The sequence below is a fragment of the Anser cygnoides genome, chromosome 11, assembly GCF_040182565.1.
Source record: "Anser cygnoides isolate HZ-2024a breed goose chromosome 11, Taihu_goose_T2T_genome, whole genome shotgun sequence".
NCBI classification, from domain to species: Eukaryota; Metazoa; Chordata; class Aves; order Anseriformes; family Anatidae; genus Anser; species Anser cygnoides.
The window spans coordinates 13,521,685-13,539,251 of NC_089883.1; the positions used below are offsets into that span (position 1 = coordinate 13,521,685).

Genomic DNA, 17,567 nt, shown 5'->3' on the forward strand with positions numbered 1-17,567 from the left:
TTCTCATAATATCCAACCTCTTTTGTTTGTTCTTGCCTCCCCAAAACAGAGTTGTACCAGGAAAAGCTCCTCTCCTCCCCCTCTGCTTGAGAAACTAGACACATGGATGAAATTGGAAGATCAAAGAAACGTTCTCCCTAGAGAACCTGAGGGTAGGATTTGTAAATGCAAGTGCTTCTGCAATCGGGCATATGGACTTGCCCTGAAAACTTAAGCTGGTCAAAACCGAGAATTGTGAATTTTCAAGTAAATCTATGCACTTTTCCCCATGGGCAAGACTAAAATGGAATCTTCTGACAGAAAGCCATTTTGACAAATTTTCAGACACATTCTCCCTAATACTGCCTACGGCAGGAAGCAGCAAAATTACACGGTGGAAATATCACCTTGTGGGAGAAATAAGCTCCAGGTAGTGCCAGCGCTTACATATGGTTGAATATAACTGCTCCAAGCATATTTCAACTTCTGTCTCTATCAGGCTGGCAAATTATTGCATATATATTCATCTGATACAAAGCAAGTGAGCTCTTTGAAGGATTTTTTTCTCTCTTCTGAAAAAATAAAAGTTGCTTTAATTAGAATCTACTGGCTAAAAGTCTTTTTTTGGAGCCATTGCATCAATTCAGTTCCACTAGCCACCACATTAATCCATATTAGGAAATAACTTAATTCATAACTGGAAACAAAAATGAGAAAAGAATAACAAAATCTTCTGTCTAGAAGCAATCAAGCATCCAAGGGCTTTAGGGAGAGGGAGGCTGTGAAGAATGCGTACCCTTATTTATGTCCTCTATTCTTTTAAGAATCATTTCAGTGTATGCACAGGACCAACTGCAATAGCTATTGTTCTCAGAAGAGGTCATGAAGCATGGTGACAACCATGGTTGAAATAGAGAAGGCAGGTATCTTTGCTAGTTTTACTGATAGCTCTCCATTCTAATAGATGGTCCTCCCTGCAGTTCCAGACCATCCACTCCAGATGTCTGACAAGCATGCATCAGATGCATTTGCTTTCTCCCAAGTTTATCAAGAACTTGCTGTACAGAGAACAGCTGCCCTAATAATCTCAGGCTCTCAAGGTCAAATTGCATTAACAGTTCCACCTGCACGTCCACCGCTGTAAGCACATTCAAGGGTGAACATAAGAGCAAAATTCTGCTGGAGTCCTAGATTATTAGAGCTTGCCTGTGACAACGGCTGGACCTTCAAAGTGTTCTGAAAGAAATTAACTAAAGAGTACGGACACGTAAAACAACAAGGTACTACTTTCACAAAAATGTTTCCAGAGTTTATTCAGACAGACGGGAGGGCTGTCCTCTGTGTAAGGCTCTGTTCTGGAAGCTCAGAGATGAAAAACAAAATGTAAATTCAACAAGTGAATATTCATAAGATAAAAACTTCACAAGGCTATTTTATATTTAGAAGCCTTAGCTTGAGAACATGCCTCCCAAAACCAGACATTTAAACTAATGAACCATCCAGACTGACACTAGCTCTGAACCGTCTCATCACAGAAGCTCAGCAAACAATGTCTCTTGGGAGATCTGGAGCTGATGGCAATCTTTCCTTCATGGGCAGCAACCGAACCATCTCTCTATCTACCAGTGACCTAAATCTGATCTGTTTTATCCTCGTCTCTCCTCTTCTTCCAGCTTCATACCAAGTTAATAAAACAAGTTCTCACCTGTGAATTCCCCCTTGTGCAGAAGGCAAAAGGTGGGAAAAGGTCATCTAGACTGTCTGGTTTTCTTTTGTACACAGCTCCATCATCCCAGGATGATGACCAGCTACTAATTGCAACACAAGTTTCCTAGCAGAACCACTCCTTCCTAAGCTGGAACAGCACTAAGTAACCATGTCCCCTCAGTTAAATCCTGTTTAGAACAAATGATGTGCTGCTACATCTACAAAAAAAGTGGAAATGCACTTTACACTTAGCCAAGTGAGGAGCAGCAAGACTGAAATTCAGCAGAAATTATGTAGCCCAATGGACAGAAGATACAGATTGTGGAAACTGGTGGATTTACGATCCTGAAAACTTCTCTGTATGGTATTTACTATGCAGCCTCTGGAGAGGATGAGACAAGACAGTGCTCAACAATATGCTAAAAATCACTTTCTAAACTGATAAATCATGTAAGAGACTGTGTGGCCGTAAGTGTTTATATTTTATCATTTCTTGTCAACAGTGCATCCACACCAAAGTCAAGTATTTAGGCATAAGTATACGTCTGGACACTACTTTTATGCCTCAAAATGATTAAAACTTTCACTTGGATTATATTTTTAATTTCTGGCTAAGTGAACAAGCCCAGTCAAAAGATTATTCCTGGCTTCTGTAACTCAGTTGTCTTTAATTTTTATTCACTATACCTTCCTGATACGTTTTGACTACTATAACATACGAACAGAAAAGGACCATTTTCAGAAGACTACACAAGACCTCTGCCACCACTTCCTCACATGGATGCCATTACTAATGAAAATAAGACAACTAAAGTATTGGACAATATTAAGCAGAACAGTTCAAACAGGAAAAAAAAAGATATCACAAACCTATCTTCACAAACAATAAAAAGGCTAAAAAGTAAATACTGTTATTAAACCCTAATATCCAAAACAACCACTAGATGTAGATGATTAAACAGAATAATGCCTATAGACGCTTACTTGGAACACAGCAATTTTTCCTAGACAATGCTGGTACGTTGGACAAGAGGCAGCCACTTTAAATGGCAGCTCTATGTAAATGAAATGAGCAAACATTATCCATTTGGATGGATGAAGAAATGAAAAAGCAAAAAGCAAGTGACCTAATCAACTCAGGAATTTCGTCTGCCCTGCATTAGTTTTATATCAAACTCATCAAAGAAATATCAAAAAGAAATGAACTGGCGCCATCTCTCTATATACTAGGATGAAAGTACTCACAAAGGAAGCACAACGGGTTAGGGGGTTACAGTTGTTGGGATTTGGAAAGAGAGAAAGCAGAGTCCTGTTGTGTGTGGGATTGCGCAAACGCTCCCAAAGGGAGTTCAGGTGTACCCAAAAGCTTCCCTTGGGTGCACTTTTTGATGGGAGAGAGTGGCACCATACGTGTTTTTTAGGGTCAGGTTTAGAGTTCCAGTTAGGGTTATGTTTAGGGTTGTTTGGAAAGAGAGAAGGCGCAGAGTCCTGTTGTGTGTGGGGTTGCGTAAAGGGTTGCGTAAAGGCTCCCAAAGGGAGTGCAGGTGTAACCAAAGGCTTCCCTTGGGAGCACTTTTTGATGGGAGAAAGTGGTCCGTACATGGTTTTTAGGGTCCAATTTAGGGTTAGGTTTAGGATTACGTTTATAGAGTTGTTTGGAAAGAGAGAGAGCGCAGAGTCCTGTTGTTTGTGGGGTTGCGTAAAGGCTCCCAAAGGGATTGCATGTATACCTGAAGGCTTCCATTAGGAACACTTTCTGATGCAACAATTTGGCAACTTGTGTGTTTTCTTGGGGTCATAATTAGATTATTTAATTTAGATTGTTGGTGTTTGGAGAGAGAGAAAACGCAGTGTCCCAGCAAGCAGAAGCCCCTGAGACTCTCTTTCAGTCATCTATGTTTCGCTTCGTCCGTCTCCGGCCGCACCCCTCACAGAACTACAGAACTGCGGCATAGGACTCCACACTCGCTTCGCACTGGAAGTGCATCTCATTCACACTCCACTCCAGTTTCCCTGAACCCACCCTGAGGCAACATACGGTAAAGTTTGCCTTTCCTCGGTCCATGCAGAGAATTCCCGGTCCAGGTTATGAGCAGTTATCCCTGTGCCTGTGGTGTGTCTGTAGTGGCCTCCCTTCTCTCCAGTGCTTCGCAGAGTCTGTCTTCAGATTATCAGTCTCGGTCCTTTGTCAGCCATACCAAGACAACATACTAACCCCGACATGACCACTGACATCGGCGGGGGTGCACCTTCCTGTCCATGGTGGCAAGAACTCTCTAGTAGTCAACAAGATCCCGGACAAGGCCCCAGACTGTGAGAAGAAGTCTCGATAATTTTCTTCAGACAGGATCTTCTGTGAAGCTATTTTACTTGTGGTTCCAACGGCAGGCATCCTGCAAGCAGGAGCACACAGTGGAATTTTATCATAACCTTGTATTCCCTGCTACCCAACACCTGATTTCTCCTGTTTCCTCACTGGCTGAGTACTACAGGTTCACGATCCAGTCGACGCCTTTGTATACCATATATACACAATTTTATTTGACCAACCGTTAATTTCTCCTTTTTCTTTTTTATTTCCTTCTACTATGTAATTTTTGTTTTTACTGATTTCACACTGCTCGGTCCTGTTTTTCTTATCTATCCTCCCTATTTTGGGACAATGGAACCTTCTCCTTGGCTTCCTAACAAACTCCTCACTTCTATGCTACTCATAGGCCTGTACAATCACTTTTGAATATGCAAGATTAGTGGAATTTTACACTGTGTAAACACCTTCTATTGTAACAACACAACTTTGTTTCTCAAAAAAGGCTTCCATTGGGAGTACTTTTTGATGGGAGAAACTGGTGACGTACGTGTTTTTTAGGGTCATAATTAGGGTTAGGGTTACAGTTAGGGTTGTTTGGAAAGAGAGAAAGCACAGACTCCTGTTGTGTGTGGGTTTGCGTAAAGGCTCCCCAAGGGAGTTCAGGTCTACTAAAAGGCTTCAATTGTGATCACTTTTTGATGGGAGAAATTAGGAATGTAGGTGTTGAGTTAGGGTCATAATTAGGGTTAGGGTTGCTAGAGTTCATATTGTTCCTTTTGCAGGAAATAAAATCACTGCACAAATCCCAGAGAATAAACTTAGCTATCACCCTATTAAATACAACAGACTTCAAATTCAAGGTATGGATGTGCCCAGATTAAGCTATCCCTGTAAAAGCTGTATGGATAAATACATCGGTTCTGACCTACAGTTTTACAAAACTGAGATGTTTGGAAATGAATTCCATTAGAAATTCCTACAAGGTAAAAAAGGATACATTCTTCAAAGCATGCTTAAGCACAACATATTCTGACATAAACACTCTTTCTATATTTGAACACATACCCAAAGGGAGAAAGTCAGGAATTTATTTATTTAGCAGTAACATGATCTTGTTGTGTGTTCCCCATCTTGATTTTATACCTTCAGTTCATTTTGTTAATATCTTAGCCTGGTTTCAAAACCTGTACTAGGGAGTATAGCATTGTTGCTGGGTTGGTTTGTTGCCCCCAGTTCACACAGAAAAAATAATTTAAAGGATTTCCATAGTTCTATCTTTTCTAAAAACTTCCTATGTTGCAGTAATTGTGGGCCCCTTCCACATTCATTTGGTTCTTCAATGAAATTCAGTGAAAAAACATTTTCTCTCCACAAGAAAACTGTGTTGGCAGGGACAGTTAATTTTAGCTGCCTCTAAGCTGCACCAGTTTAACACAAAGAAGAGAAATCATACAGAGCTAGGGGCACCAGCACAGAAGTCAGGAGTTAGATTCATTTACATTGTCATATATTTACTGACTACTTTAGATGCTGAGAAGTGGATGGTTTTCTACAGTTGGTGCTCCCATATTATTTCAGTGTACAGTTTCATGAAATGCAACGAACCAAAATAAAAGCAAGGTACCTGTCAGAAAGGAGTTCCTGATTCCCCCTTCTCTCCTCTTATCTTTTGCAAACTCCAGTGCTTGTCAGATCTCATAAGCTCACCCAATTCATAAAATAACAGAAAACATTCAGCAATGAAAAGTCTGGGTAGTTTTCTACTATTTTGACAAGTTAGCAAAGCTCACAAATGGGCAGGGATGTTCTTGGCTGCAGTAAGATCTTCAGGAAGCAGCTACCACCATGCTGCATATGCTCTAGCTCCACAGTTCTGGCACTGCTGTCTAAGTATGAGGCTATAGCAGGCTCCCACAATGAAAACCAACTCTGTAGAGACACAGAACTATGTAAATACCAACAACTCTAAAGCTTCCATTACATGGAATTACATATTCACAGCTCCTGCTAGCTAGGAAGCTAGGGAAGCCAGCTGTGCTGATTTTACAAGACCAGCCAACACACAGTATCAGCTTTAGCCAACTGGAAGCCTTTATCAGTCATTCCTTGCTGTCAGAATGACAACTTCAAAGACTTGTAAACTGAGTTCATGTTTTATTTGCCCTAACAAAATTGCCTTGTAACACAGGAACTTTTGCTGTACTGCTTCTACCCTGACCAGCCCTCAAAGCACAAGAGGAAAAGAACCATGTAACAGCATGAAACAAACAAACAAAACAGCTGAAGAAACTACCATTTGTCTAGAACAAAACCACAGAATTGAGTTCAGTTTTCACATACTTAGAAAGCTCTCTGGCTTGCAGTAATAAACCTTTCCATTTTCATCCTGAGATACCAAGAACTAACATCAGGAGGCACTGCTTCTCCCAGTAGAAAATGGATTCTTTTCCTCACATGGATAGTTATTTCAGACATCTGGAAATGTACATTTACCACATAGCTGTGAAATCCTGAAATTAGGGTGCAGCTAGAATTCCATTTTCACATTCGCTACTTTTTCTGCTCAAAAGCACTTCAAGAATGTCTGGAATTGTCAGGTCCGAATCCAAACTTACTGAGGCAAAGAACTCATCCATTTCTGTACTGCAGTAGGTAAACATGAACTTCAAGAATAAACGCAAGTTCTATTCCTCTATCCTCTTATTCCTGCTGTCCTTATCCTACAAAATCACCTTTAACAGAAACAGATTTTTAAGGGGGTGAGGTGGAAGAGAATTCTTACATCTTGTAAACAGAACTTGACTCTGCATTTACATATGCCAGGGCCACCCATTATTAATGCTAGCATGCAAAAGAAAAATGACAGCCTTCCCTTATGCTTATCAGGTTCATAGCACGTGTTTGAAAGACATGCTTGCATACAGCTACCTTTCTTCTATAAGAGCAGATGCACTTCTTCTGTACAAGTGCTGTAACTGTCCTCAGAAGATTTTAATCCTATGTCAACCTTCCATAATCCATACTTACAGACAAGGAAGACAGCATGTTTCGGAGCATATTCAGCATCAATGCTAAAAAAACCACAGTCCTTTCTGAGAAAGGTGTCAAGAGTTTTCCAGAGCTTTTCACTCGCCTGGGCTCACCTTCCCTGCTGGCTTGCACTTCTGATACACTTGTGCATCTCTTGCCCCAGCTCGAGTAGTTTACCTCTCTTCCTCCAACATGAAAAAAAACAAAAACAACCGAGGCAGGAACTTGAAGTACCATACAGGAAAAAGAGAAATCTCCTCTGAGAAGAATTACAATACTAATGCAGTTGTTAACATTTGTTTTGAAAGGTGAGGGGTTGAAATGGTATGTTTATAGCCTAGATTTTCAGCTTGAGATTTCTCTGCAAGCGTCCTGGGCTTAAGCAATATTATTTGAAGTAAATTAGATGAGGGAATTCTTTCTTGACTAACACTAGAACAGATTTAATAAAATTAAAACTGCCCATATGAGAGGGAAATCCCATGGTACTACAACTTCAACTGAAAAATATACCTCTTCCCAATTCCCAGACAGCCAGCTATTCAGCTGATATAATTCTACTCAGCTCAAGAAGAAAGACCAATATATATCAACCAAGAATTTGGACAGGCAGAACTCTTCATATATAAATATTTAAAATAAAAAAATAAGCACCAGAATCCTTTTGCCAGGCCTAAGTAAACATGCACATCGAGAATGAATTCTAATGAATTGCTTAAATATTTGTGCTTATGATATTCAAATTAAATGTATGCCTGCTAGTAAGCCTGGAAGAGTATCACACATATCTCTCATGATTCCTTTCACTCCTTTTCCTAAAGAAGTAGTGCTTGTGATCAGCTGGAATCTTTTCCATGTAACAGCAGGAGAATTAAGGTTTTCTGTTTATTATAACCAGAGAGTTTCTCAACTCTTTAATCAGAACTTTGCTTTCCAGATGGGTTAAAAAAAATCCAACAGCAGATTCATTCATTAGGCAGCAACCTGCCACACAAGTTAGAAAAATGGACACTCAATTCCTCAGTGAAATCTGTATTTTCATCTCTAATGTAAAACAGCTTGTCTTCCGGTATTGCAAAAACAACACGTCCCATGTCACTACTCAAGCCACCAAAGCCTCCAACTGGCTTATTCAGAGTCCCACTGCACTATTATGCTCTTTCCCAAAAAAATGTTTTTCCCTATGCAAGCTAGGGCAATTTTGCTATGTAGAACAGTTTCTGATACCAGTGAATTACTTATTTACACATACAGAGGAGGATTGGGGCTTACTCTCTTTAGACACAAACCTAGATATCAGGACACAACATGAAGGAGATGAAGGAAAAATGAAAATTCTAAATAGAGCAGCGTATCTGGTTAGCAACATACAAGGGCTTCAAATCGTATTAATGAGTTACTGGTTTTGGTACTTTCTTAAACGTATTCTCATTAAATAATTACAGGGTTTTGGGGTGTTTTCATTTCTCTTTCTGTTCCAGTCTATAACAATCATGTAGCAATTTGGAAAGTCGATTTCATGAAAGACCAGGCAACTCAGTGGACCCATTCACAAACAGAACGCTGACCTCCTGCCTAAGCACTTCAGGATCAGGACTTAAAACCCTTCTCAACTGGACAAGAAGTCACTTCTCCATCTCCAGGCAGAGCTTTTCAAACACTACCTCAACACTTCATTAAATAATTGACAGAACCAATCACATTTCACCACTAAGTTCAGTTTAGTAGGATACACATGCAAATAAAATCTACATAGCGTAAAGTGAACACTGATTTTTTTTAAACCTAGTGTCTAAACACTGCTTTGTAACTACAAATAAGATGCAAACACGAAAAATCTGTGTTGCATTTGTCCTTATACTGGGGTGAAACATAAGTCAAAGATGGAAAATGAGAGAATATAATACTATCCAGCCCATCTCCCTCCCAACACAACTTGAAAACAGAGACCACAAACTAACCATAGTTGAGTGACAACTGCCATCAGCAAACTTTTTTTCCCACTCAGTTGTAGCTTATAAAACAGAGTAAGAAGCCCCATGTTTTTATATCTAGTCTGATTTGTAAAGTCACATTTCTCCTTTCTTCCTTCCAAAATTGTGCTTCACAATATCCTAGCTGCATTTGCTTGTCATTACTCTGATACAAATATTCAGAACCCTGGTATATATATTAAAAAACTAACATCGTACAGGTCTCCATATATCAGTTCATAGCAATAAGACAGGCCAGCTACTTGGCTAGATGTAAGCTTCAAAGCTTCACTCGTCGAAAGCTGCCAAACTCCAATTTTCCGTATCTTCAGATATGCAAACCATCAGTGTCCATACAACAAATGATAAAAACCAGCAAAAAACAACAAAATAAGAATGACAAGTTTATTAATGGAACCCGTAAGTCAAATTTCGTAAGTGTTGGTCCTTGGATTACAAAATGGATGTGGATACTTTCCACATACCAAAATGGTACAATACGGAGTCCACAGACTTTGCAATTAAGATGACAAATCTTGAATATAATCAAGATGTTCTAAAACCTATAAAACTCAAAAGTATGAGCAATGAGGAAGAATGAAGCAGCAAAACTATTCATTGTTCACAAGCAGAAAATTCTGTGGGAGAAGTAAATGATGAACCTGAATACACTACTAACACTGAAGGATACAACTGAATTGAAGCAGTTGACACAAAACAAGCTCTCATTTCAAACTCCAAATATATTAATCTGCCCAAAGAATAAGGAAGTTATTTTTTCCTCTTAAAAGTACCCAAAAACTTAAATCCCCCTCACTTCCCTTAAACAATTGTTAACTATCAGTTAATTGAGTGGCAGCAGAGTAAACTGGAATCATCTTAAATTGTCTTAATTTAAGACTACATCTTAAATTGAGCGTGATTGACCACCACCTGCTCACAATGCCACATACAGCACTTAGGGTTAGAAAGGAAGCAGACCTCTGTCTTATATTGAACTTGCTGCCTTTTTTTTTTTTGCACAGGTGTGCCCCAATTTTGCTACCACCATCTCCAGCTCTGGTATAGCTACAGCGTCACAGTGGCCATACTCATACTGAGGACTTCGTTATATTCCTATTTTTGATATGTTTATCATTTTGTAATTAGTGTTCTGCAACATGTCCAAAGCACGATAAACCTAAATAAGCAGTTCGTCCCAGGCTGCAGAAGATGCAACTGAATCGTCTTAGTATACAGAAATACCAGGCATTAATTTGGCAATCAAAGTGAGATGTGACCAGAAAAGTAACACAAACACGCGGTTGCTCACAGCGCTGCAAACTCAGAAGGTGCACCAGTGCAGGCAGAAATCATTCAAACTCCTCCACCACAGAGGACAAACACTCAAAGTACAATTTTCATAAGTTTATAGTTTGGCTCCGTACTCAGCAAGCAGAAGGAAAGATGCATGGAAAAAAAATCAATCAGGAAAACAAAATGAATTAGTGAGCAGCACATATGATATAGAAGGTCCTTAAAGAAGGGAAAACAAACATGGTGGTGAGAAATCAGGGAGTTCAGAGGAGGACAAAGATGTCAAAGAGAAGACTGAGAGGTTCCTGACATTCTAGGAAGTTTACTCAAGTTGGGAACAGATGATGACAGGAAGGAGCCTGATAATTATTTATAAACAATCTCCAAAGCTTTCATCACTACAAATAACTACCTGCTTTAGCTGTTTCAGAGGGAGATGCACTTGGGATGGAGAGAGGGAAGGAGCATATTCAATATTTCTTTTCAAAGATTAACATGGAGTTGACAGTCTCTCAGACAAGAAAGCAATGCTATTAATAGTTTTCACAAAAATGCACTTAAAATTGAATCAGAATGGATTCAATGTTGAACAATTTTAATGAAGCAAGTGTCCAACCAGCACATCAACTTCTTAAAAAGAAAAGGACTCCAAAAGTTTAATTACAAAAACATTTTACAGAAAACTTGGCATCTCAACAATTCCAAACACATTTATCCAAGAAATGCATTATTTTTTCACATACTTCTCTTAACATTTCTTTAAGTGATGAAAGTATTTTATCCTGCTCCTCTCCTTGACACCAACATTATTATTTTTTTACTTCTTCTCCAAATCAGCCAACACTGAAAAATGTAAACTGAAAAGACACTCAGAAAACACTGGAAAGACAAAAAACATTTCTATAAGGTTTAACAGTGTAAATAAGAAGCATCTCAATGAGACAAAACATCCGTTGTATCAGTGGTGACCAAGAAATTACTCTTTCCACAGACGGGTATACCACCGTCCCTCCTTCCTTGTGGGGAAAAAGCAAAAGATCTGTCAAGCTCCCAACTAATAATATAATCTTAAATCTCCCATCCAAGAACACTTACATGCTACTCAACAGAACGACGTATTAGCAGTATGCCACAAGCTGATAGTTGTGTTGAATTTATATAAGCAAAGGCAGCCTGCAGTCACCCATACCTTATTTATGGAATGTATATGCAACAGCTTGGAATTGCATCCTACTATCACACTACATACCAATTTCTGGAATCTTTACGGGATGAAACTCTAGGTATCGGATAAGATGTCACAGACAGCTTTAGAATTTCGTTTCCAAACTTTTGCCTATGCAGTCCGTTTTGGCCTCATTTAAATGAAAATAAACTGTTACTAATGCTGCAAAGCAAAACACGCACAGATTAAAGATATGGGTGCTTCTTCTGGAGACATCAATCCGTAAGATTTTTTCCCCCACGTTTGTTATAGAATCCACTGAAAAAGTTTGTGTCGACTTCAGTTGGTGTTGTCCATGTTACAGAAAATAATGGTGATCCAACTCAGCAAATCGAGGTTTCTTTTTGTGAAGTCTTGAAAATAAGCCTGAAGACAAGAGAAAGGAGTTTCCTCCCTGAAGGAAGACTTGAATATACGTGGAAATTCTTGCTGCTTGGCTACAGCAATAAGCCCAGAAGTAAGCAGAGACCTGACATACAAGGTCATACCTGGAGATGGCTTCAGGCAAGCACGAAGTCCATGTATATAGCGTGGGAAAGAAGAAACTGCTGTTTAATCTTCAAATACTCACATTACAGATGCACAAAAGCAATCCTGACTGCAATGCACTCAAGTAATGAAAGCAATCTCCAATTCATAACAGGGAAATCCTTAAAGATTTCTGAAGGAGGAACAAGGAGATTGTCATGTGGAAGAAAGCATGTTTCCGTCATTACCATAAAGCCCATAGATGTCCAACAGGTGCTCAACCACAGTCTGAATTAGCAATTTGACAGGAACCAAAGGGCAGCAAATGATTTGCATAAGTTAGTGCAGACAGTAGGTGCCACCTTTGACAAGAGCTGCAGCCGTAACTCAGTAATATTACAGTCTCTAGCATGTGAGGTTGTACGTGATGCAGGTGAAAGGACATTTAGGTCACAATGGAACATAATAGGCTGAATGCTATAGGCTCCACAGGCTGTACTTCAGCTGTACGGAAGTTGAAAATCACGCACTGTAATGTAGAAATCTCTGGGCTGCAATGTGGGCCTAGCTAACAACCTTCTCTGATATAATAATTCATGCAAATATACGTGCTGCTTCCAGGCACATTGCTTCCCAGTACTGATTTCAGAAGGGCACAAAAAAAAAAGCAATTCCCCCACCCATTCTTTTTTAATAGAATACTGCTCTCACCATGAGATCATTCTCTCAGAAAGTAAGCAGACAATTAGAGTGAGCAACATAACAGAAAAGAGGCAAATTTTGTTTTGTTTTAGTCCTAAATGGAGGATTCCGTCCAACAGAGAAGAGCTAACCCTTCACTTTCTACCTTGATTATCAATGACCTGTGTGGTAGTAAGACATCCCACCAAACATTTTCAAGAGATAACAGCGGATCTGCATAGAAGAGCAGGTTGCTGTGTGCAAGAGAGGTGCTTGAAGAGAGGGGGAGGGAAGAAGTCCCCAGGGGAATCGAGTCACAAAGAACCAACCATAGCCAGTCACAAGCAAGGAGCAATCTCACATTGTAGAAGCTGCAGGCTAACAGAAAAAACAGGATTCTGCTGAAGAATATTTTACATAAACATGGCAGGCAGGATGGGACAAGACAGTGCAGCAAGGAAGACTGCCTATTATAGCAAAGAACACAAGCGCTGCTATCCAGTACTGCAAGTATCATACAAAAAGATCAAAAAAAAACTAAAATTGAGGAAGGTCAAGCTACAAGATAAACATGAAAACAAACTAAAGAACACTAGAAGACATCAAGCAATGTAACACAAAGTCATGACTACAACACACAAGCTAACTTAATTTCACAGATTTCATCTCCATAGTCAGCAAGTCCACACAATGTAGCCACGCACACACCCAGCAAAATAAGAAAATGAAGATTGCACAGAAGTCACATGCTCTTAAAGGTTTACACAGAGGGCAGTTCCAAAATGTTTAGTGGTGGTATCTGTGGCTAAACATTGATCTGTTTGTCCCACTGACAAACCACAAAGGCAGGAATCAGCATCAACCTGCAGTTCTGCCTCCCACCCCTAGTCTTTCTCTCATGGCTTCTTATTCCACACTGGCCAAAGTAATTTTGTAAACCATCCCTGGGTCACGAGACCTGCATATGAAACAGAAAGATAAACGTTAGAAGACTACAAGCTGTCAGGATTAAATACGATATCATGCCTTTTTTTGTGAATGATTTATCAGAAAGCACAATATTAAGAAGTACAGCACAGAAACCTATAGACACAGAACAATGTCAAAATAACCCTTTATTTTACAACTGTATTCCTACTTCCAATCAAAGAATAGCATGCTGAATAAAAAACCCTCCTCTTTCCTTCCAAATACGATTGCGCAAATAAATTCTCTTTACCATGCAGTTCAGAAAAAAACATTCACCAGTATAGTCAAATTGTCAGTAAATACAAAGCACCTGAGCCACCAGAAAAAAACATATCAGTTCTGTAAAGTACAGTGGTTTTCAAAAGTATCTCAATGAATAGATTTTTCCAATAAATTCATTTGTAATGTGTCTCAACCTCAAACAGACCATTTGGTTGATAGAGATCACAATTAGGAGAATATAATTCATATGCAGTGGGAAAACAGTCACCGTCTGCTGATTCAATTTTATCAGATGCCAGCTGAATTGTTTTAACTAAAGCTTCTCTTTCTTATATGGAGACCTATATTTTTTTTTTAGGTTTACACCTACGAAGCCCAACCTTCTTCTCTCCTCAGATTTTGTTACAAAATAATTGCCAAGTGAACATCACTGTAACAGCCCTATGAATTACTAGATCATTCAACAAGGCCAAGTGCCAGGTCCTGCACCTGGGGCACAACAACCCCAAGCAGAGCTACAGGCTGGGAGATGAGTGGTTGGAAAGCTGCCTGGCAGAGAAGGACCTGGGAGTATTGGTGGATAGTCGGCTGAATATGAGCCAGCAGTGTGCCCAGGTGGCCAAGAAGGCCAACAGCATCCTGGCCTGTATAAGAAGCAGTGTGGCCAGCAGGGCTAGGGAGGTGATTGTCCCCCTGTACTCGGCTCTGGTGAGGCCGCACCTCGAGTACTGTGTTCAGTTTTGGGCCCCTCGCTACAAGAAGGACATCGAGGTGCTCGAGAGAGTCCAGAGCATGGCTACGAAGCTGGTGAGGGGTCTGGAGAACAAGTCTTATGAGGAGCGGATGAGGGAGCTGGGATTGTTCAGCCTGGAGAAGACTCCGGGGTGACTTTATCACTCTCTATAGGTACCTTAAAGGAGGCTGTAGCAAGGTGGGGGTTGGTCTATTCTCCCACATGCCTGGTGACAGGACGAGGGGGAATGGGCTAAAGTTGCGCCAGGGGAGGTTTAGGTTGGATGTTAGGAAGAACTTCTTTACTGAAAGGGTTGTGGTTGTTAGGCACTGGAATGGGCTGCCCAGGGAAGTGGTGGAGTCACCACCCCTGGAGGTCTTTAAGAGACGCTTAGATGTAGAGCTTAGTGATATGGTTTAGTGGAGGACTTGTTAGTGTTAGGTCAGAGGTTGGACTAGGTGATCTTGGAGGTCTCTTCCAACCTAGGTGATTCTGTGATCATATCCAGTCACATGCACATATCTGTATAATGAAAATAGCAAATTATTAATCAAGTTTTTAATTGCCTCATGCTGTTTTCCTGCTGAAAGAAAGTATTGGGGGGAGGGGGAGAGAGGGGAATGGAGTTTTGTAATTATAAAGTGGGAAGAAGAATTCTAAGGCAGTATTTTTTCCTCAAACCAGCTATAGCTATCCAGCTAATCCAGTTTAATCAAGAGGAAAATACTTGCATTTTTAAGAACCCAGAAAACGTTGATTATTTAGGATTATTTACATTCCATTATTTAGGAAGACACAATCCCCGTGACATGAGAACGTAAGTCTAAACTTCAGTATCCTTGAGATACGTATTTTCTGGCAAGGTGCTTAAAAGACAAACGTTTCAGGGCCTGGCATGCCCTTCTAATAACTCATTGATGAGAAACTGCTTTCCTTTTTATACACTCTGTAAAATCTCCCCAATTCTCTTTCTGAGCTTAAGAGCGCTAATTGAAAATGGTATACAAGAACGAGGAGGTTGATGAGCTACTGAAAAATCCCAGACCTGGATCGACAAGCTGTTCCCCTTCATAAATAACAGCAGTAAAGCCACTTCTTTATTCTGCTGGGAGCTCAGTCATCTCTTGGAACTATAGTCCGTTCCATCTGGCTACCCTTTGGAAGGACAATGATCTTTTAGCTTAAGCCACACTATAATGGGGAATGTGTAATTAACTGTTCTACACAGTATCACAAAAGGTCAGAATCAGAAAGGATGAAAAGCCCTGTCTTCACATTTGCAGATGGCACAACCCTGATTTATTTGCATTTCTAAACACCATTCAAGATGTGCAGTGGATCTCAACAAAGAATCCAGGTATGTACACAGGTAAAATATAAATAGGCAAATTTCTAATGGTTGCTTAGTGCTGTGCACTGCAGGGGGGGAGGAGCAAATGTTGTGGGAAATGCAGGGAAGCACAGCAATTTAGAAAGACTGATTATTCTTTGTTGATTTGTTTTTCTACTCAGTTCCTTATTACAGTTTTCTAAGCTGCTGAACAGAACTGTTCATGAGCTCAGTAATAATCTCTGCATAAGCCATATGATCATTAGAGCCTCAGCAAATGCTATATCTAGCCTGAGCCACACATTAGCAGTTCTAAGATGTAAACCTTCCTAACCAGAAGAGTTTGACTGCAGGTGCTTCCCACTTGGTATTTACAGAGCATTTTCAGCTTGTAATGGAGATCAGTCCTCCTGTAACCTCTGAAGCAAATAAGATTTGTCTATGACCAGCAGATCAGATTCTACAATTAATGCAGAATTCTTCAAATTCACACCACTCAAGAAGCCCACCTTTTTCTAAATTAAGTCACCCTATCCCTAGAATGTAAATAATCCTTTCTTTCTTACAGCATTCTGTCACTGTTCTTACCTTACAGAGTACACTGAGTAACAGGACAAAAGAGCTAATTATGTTGTTATATGAAGGTCTTGCAGAATTCTAAGGAGAATTTAAGAACCTTTTAAGAACCCCACTGCTTAATAGTCTCAACTCCATGTGACTTTCATTAAGTTAACCTGCTCCTACAGGTTTGAGGAAAAAGAACTTCTTGATTGTACAATACTGTACAATCAGCACAAGAATCAATGTCAGAATAAGTGCCAGAGGTGCAGAGAAGATGCCAAGCAAAAGCAGGCTAAGAGCAAGCACTTACCCAGTCACTAGCGTTCAAGTCGGTTCACCACATCTCGGACCGTGGCTATGAGGTTCTCATTCTCCTGTGGGTTAGCCATAATAATACCATGCAGCCTATTCATGTAGGAATCGATAGTTTCCATCGTAGGTGTTTCTCCGCTACCTACAGTTAACAGTAAAATGAGCCACAGAATATATAGATGACTGTAACAATTCCAAAAAAAAATACGACTGTTAAGGGCAGCACACAGCAACAAGAAAACAGCAACAGGAACTTCTTTTGCCACACACCACCTCTTGTGACAGATTCAATAATGTCCTAGCTCCACAAAGCGAGTAGCTCCAAGGAGAATAGGACTAATGAAACCTGGTTTCCTTTGATTTGCGTCTCAGAGTTGATCATAACAATCTCTTCCAGCTGGGCATTCAGAGTATCTAAACAGATTCCCTGGCATCTGACAAGACAGATGCAGCATCTCTCGATCAAGAAATTTGTGGGTCCTGTCCTTTCTATTTTGTAACATTTGCACAAATCTGTGAAAGAGCAAGGACTGAATGTCTCATTTTATTAGGAACAAAAAGATTAAGCATAGTAAGAATAAAATACCACGCTGAAATTAAGCACCAATATTAAACCTTCCCCTGTGTGCATTAGGATTCCAGAATTTAATATAACAAACGCTCAGAAATAGCCAATATCATAGACTTGAAACAGCTTGTTGTAAATTCACAGAAACTTCTAAGCAAAAGAAATTAAGTATAAGGTTGGACAGAAAGTCCTAAGAAAAAGT

General features: G+C 39.9%; 1 protein-coding gene across 3 annotated transcripts in view; it reads right to left on the reverse strand.

Moving 5' to 3' along the window:
- Positions 1-9,391: 9,391 nt before the first annotated feature.
- HMG20A (high mobility group 20A) overlaps positions 9,392-17,567 on the reverse strand; it is a 36,330-nt gene continuing 28,154 nt past the window's right edge. For 2 of the 3 annotated variants that reach the window (XM_048081298.2, XM_067004102.1), the window contains 2 exons: positions 16,796-16,939; positions 9,392-13,628 (listed from right to left, as the gene is read on the reverse strand). In XM_048081298.2, the coding sequence (XP_047937255.1) occupies positions 16,803-16,939 (137 nt within the window). In that variant the 3' untranslated portion in view covers positions 9,392-13,628; positions 16,796-16,802. Of the gene's footprint in view, positions 13,629-14,547; positions 15,117-16,795; positions 16,940-17,567 lie in introns of those variants that run through there. The other variant, XM_067004103.1, reaches the window with a different exon arrangement.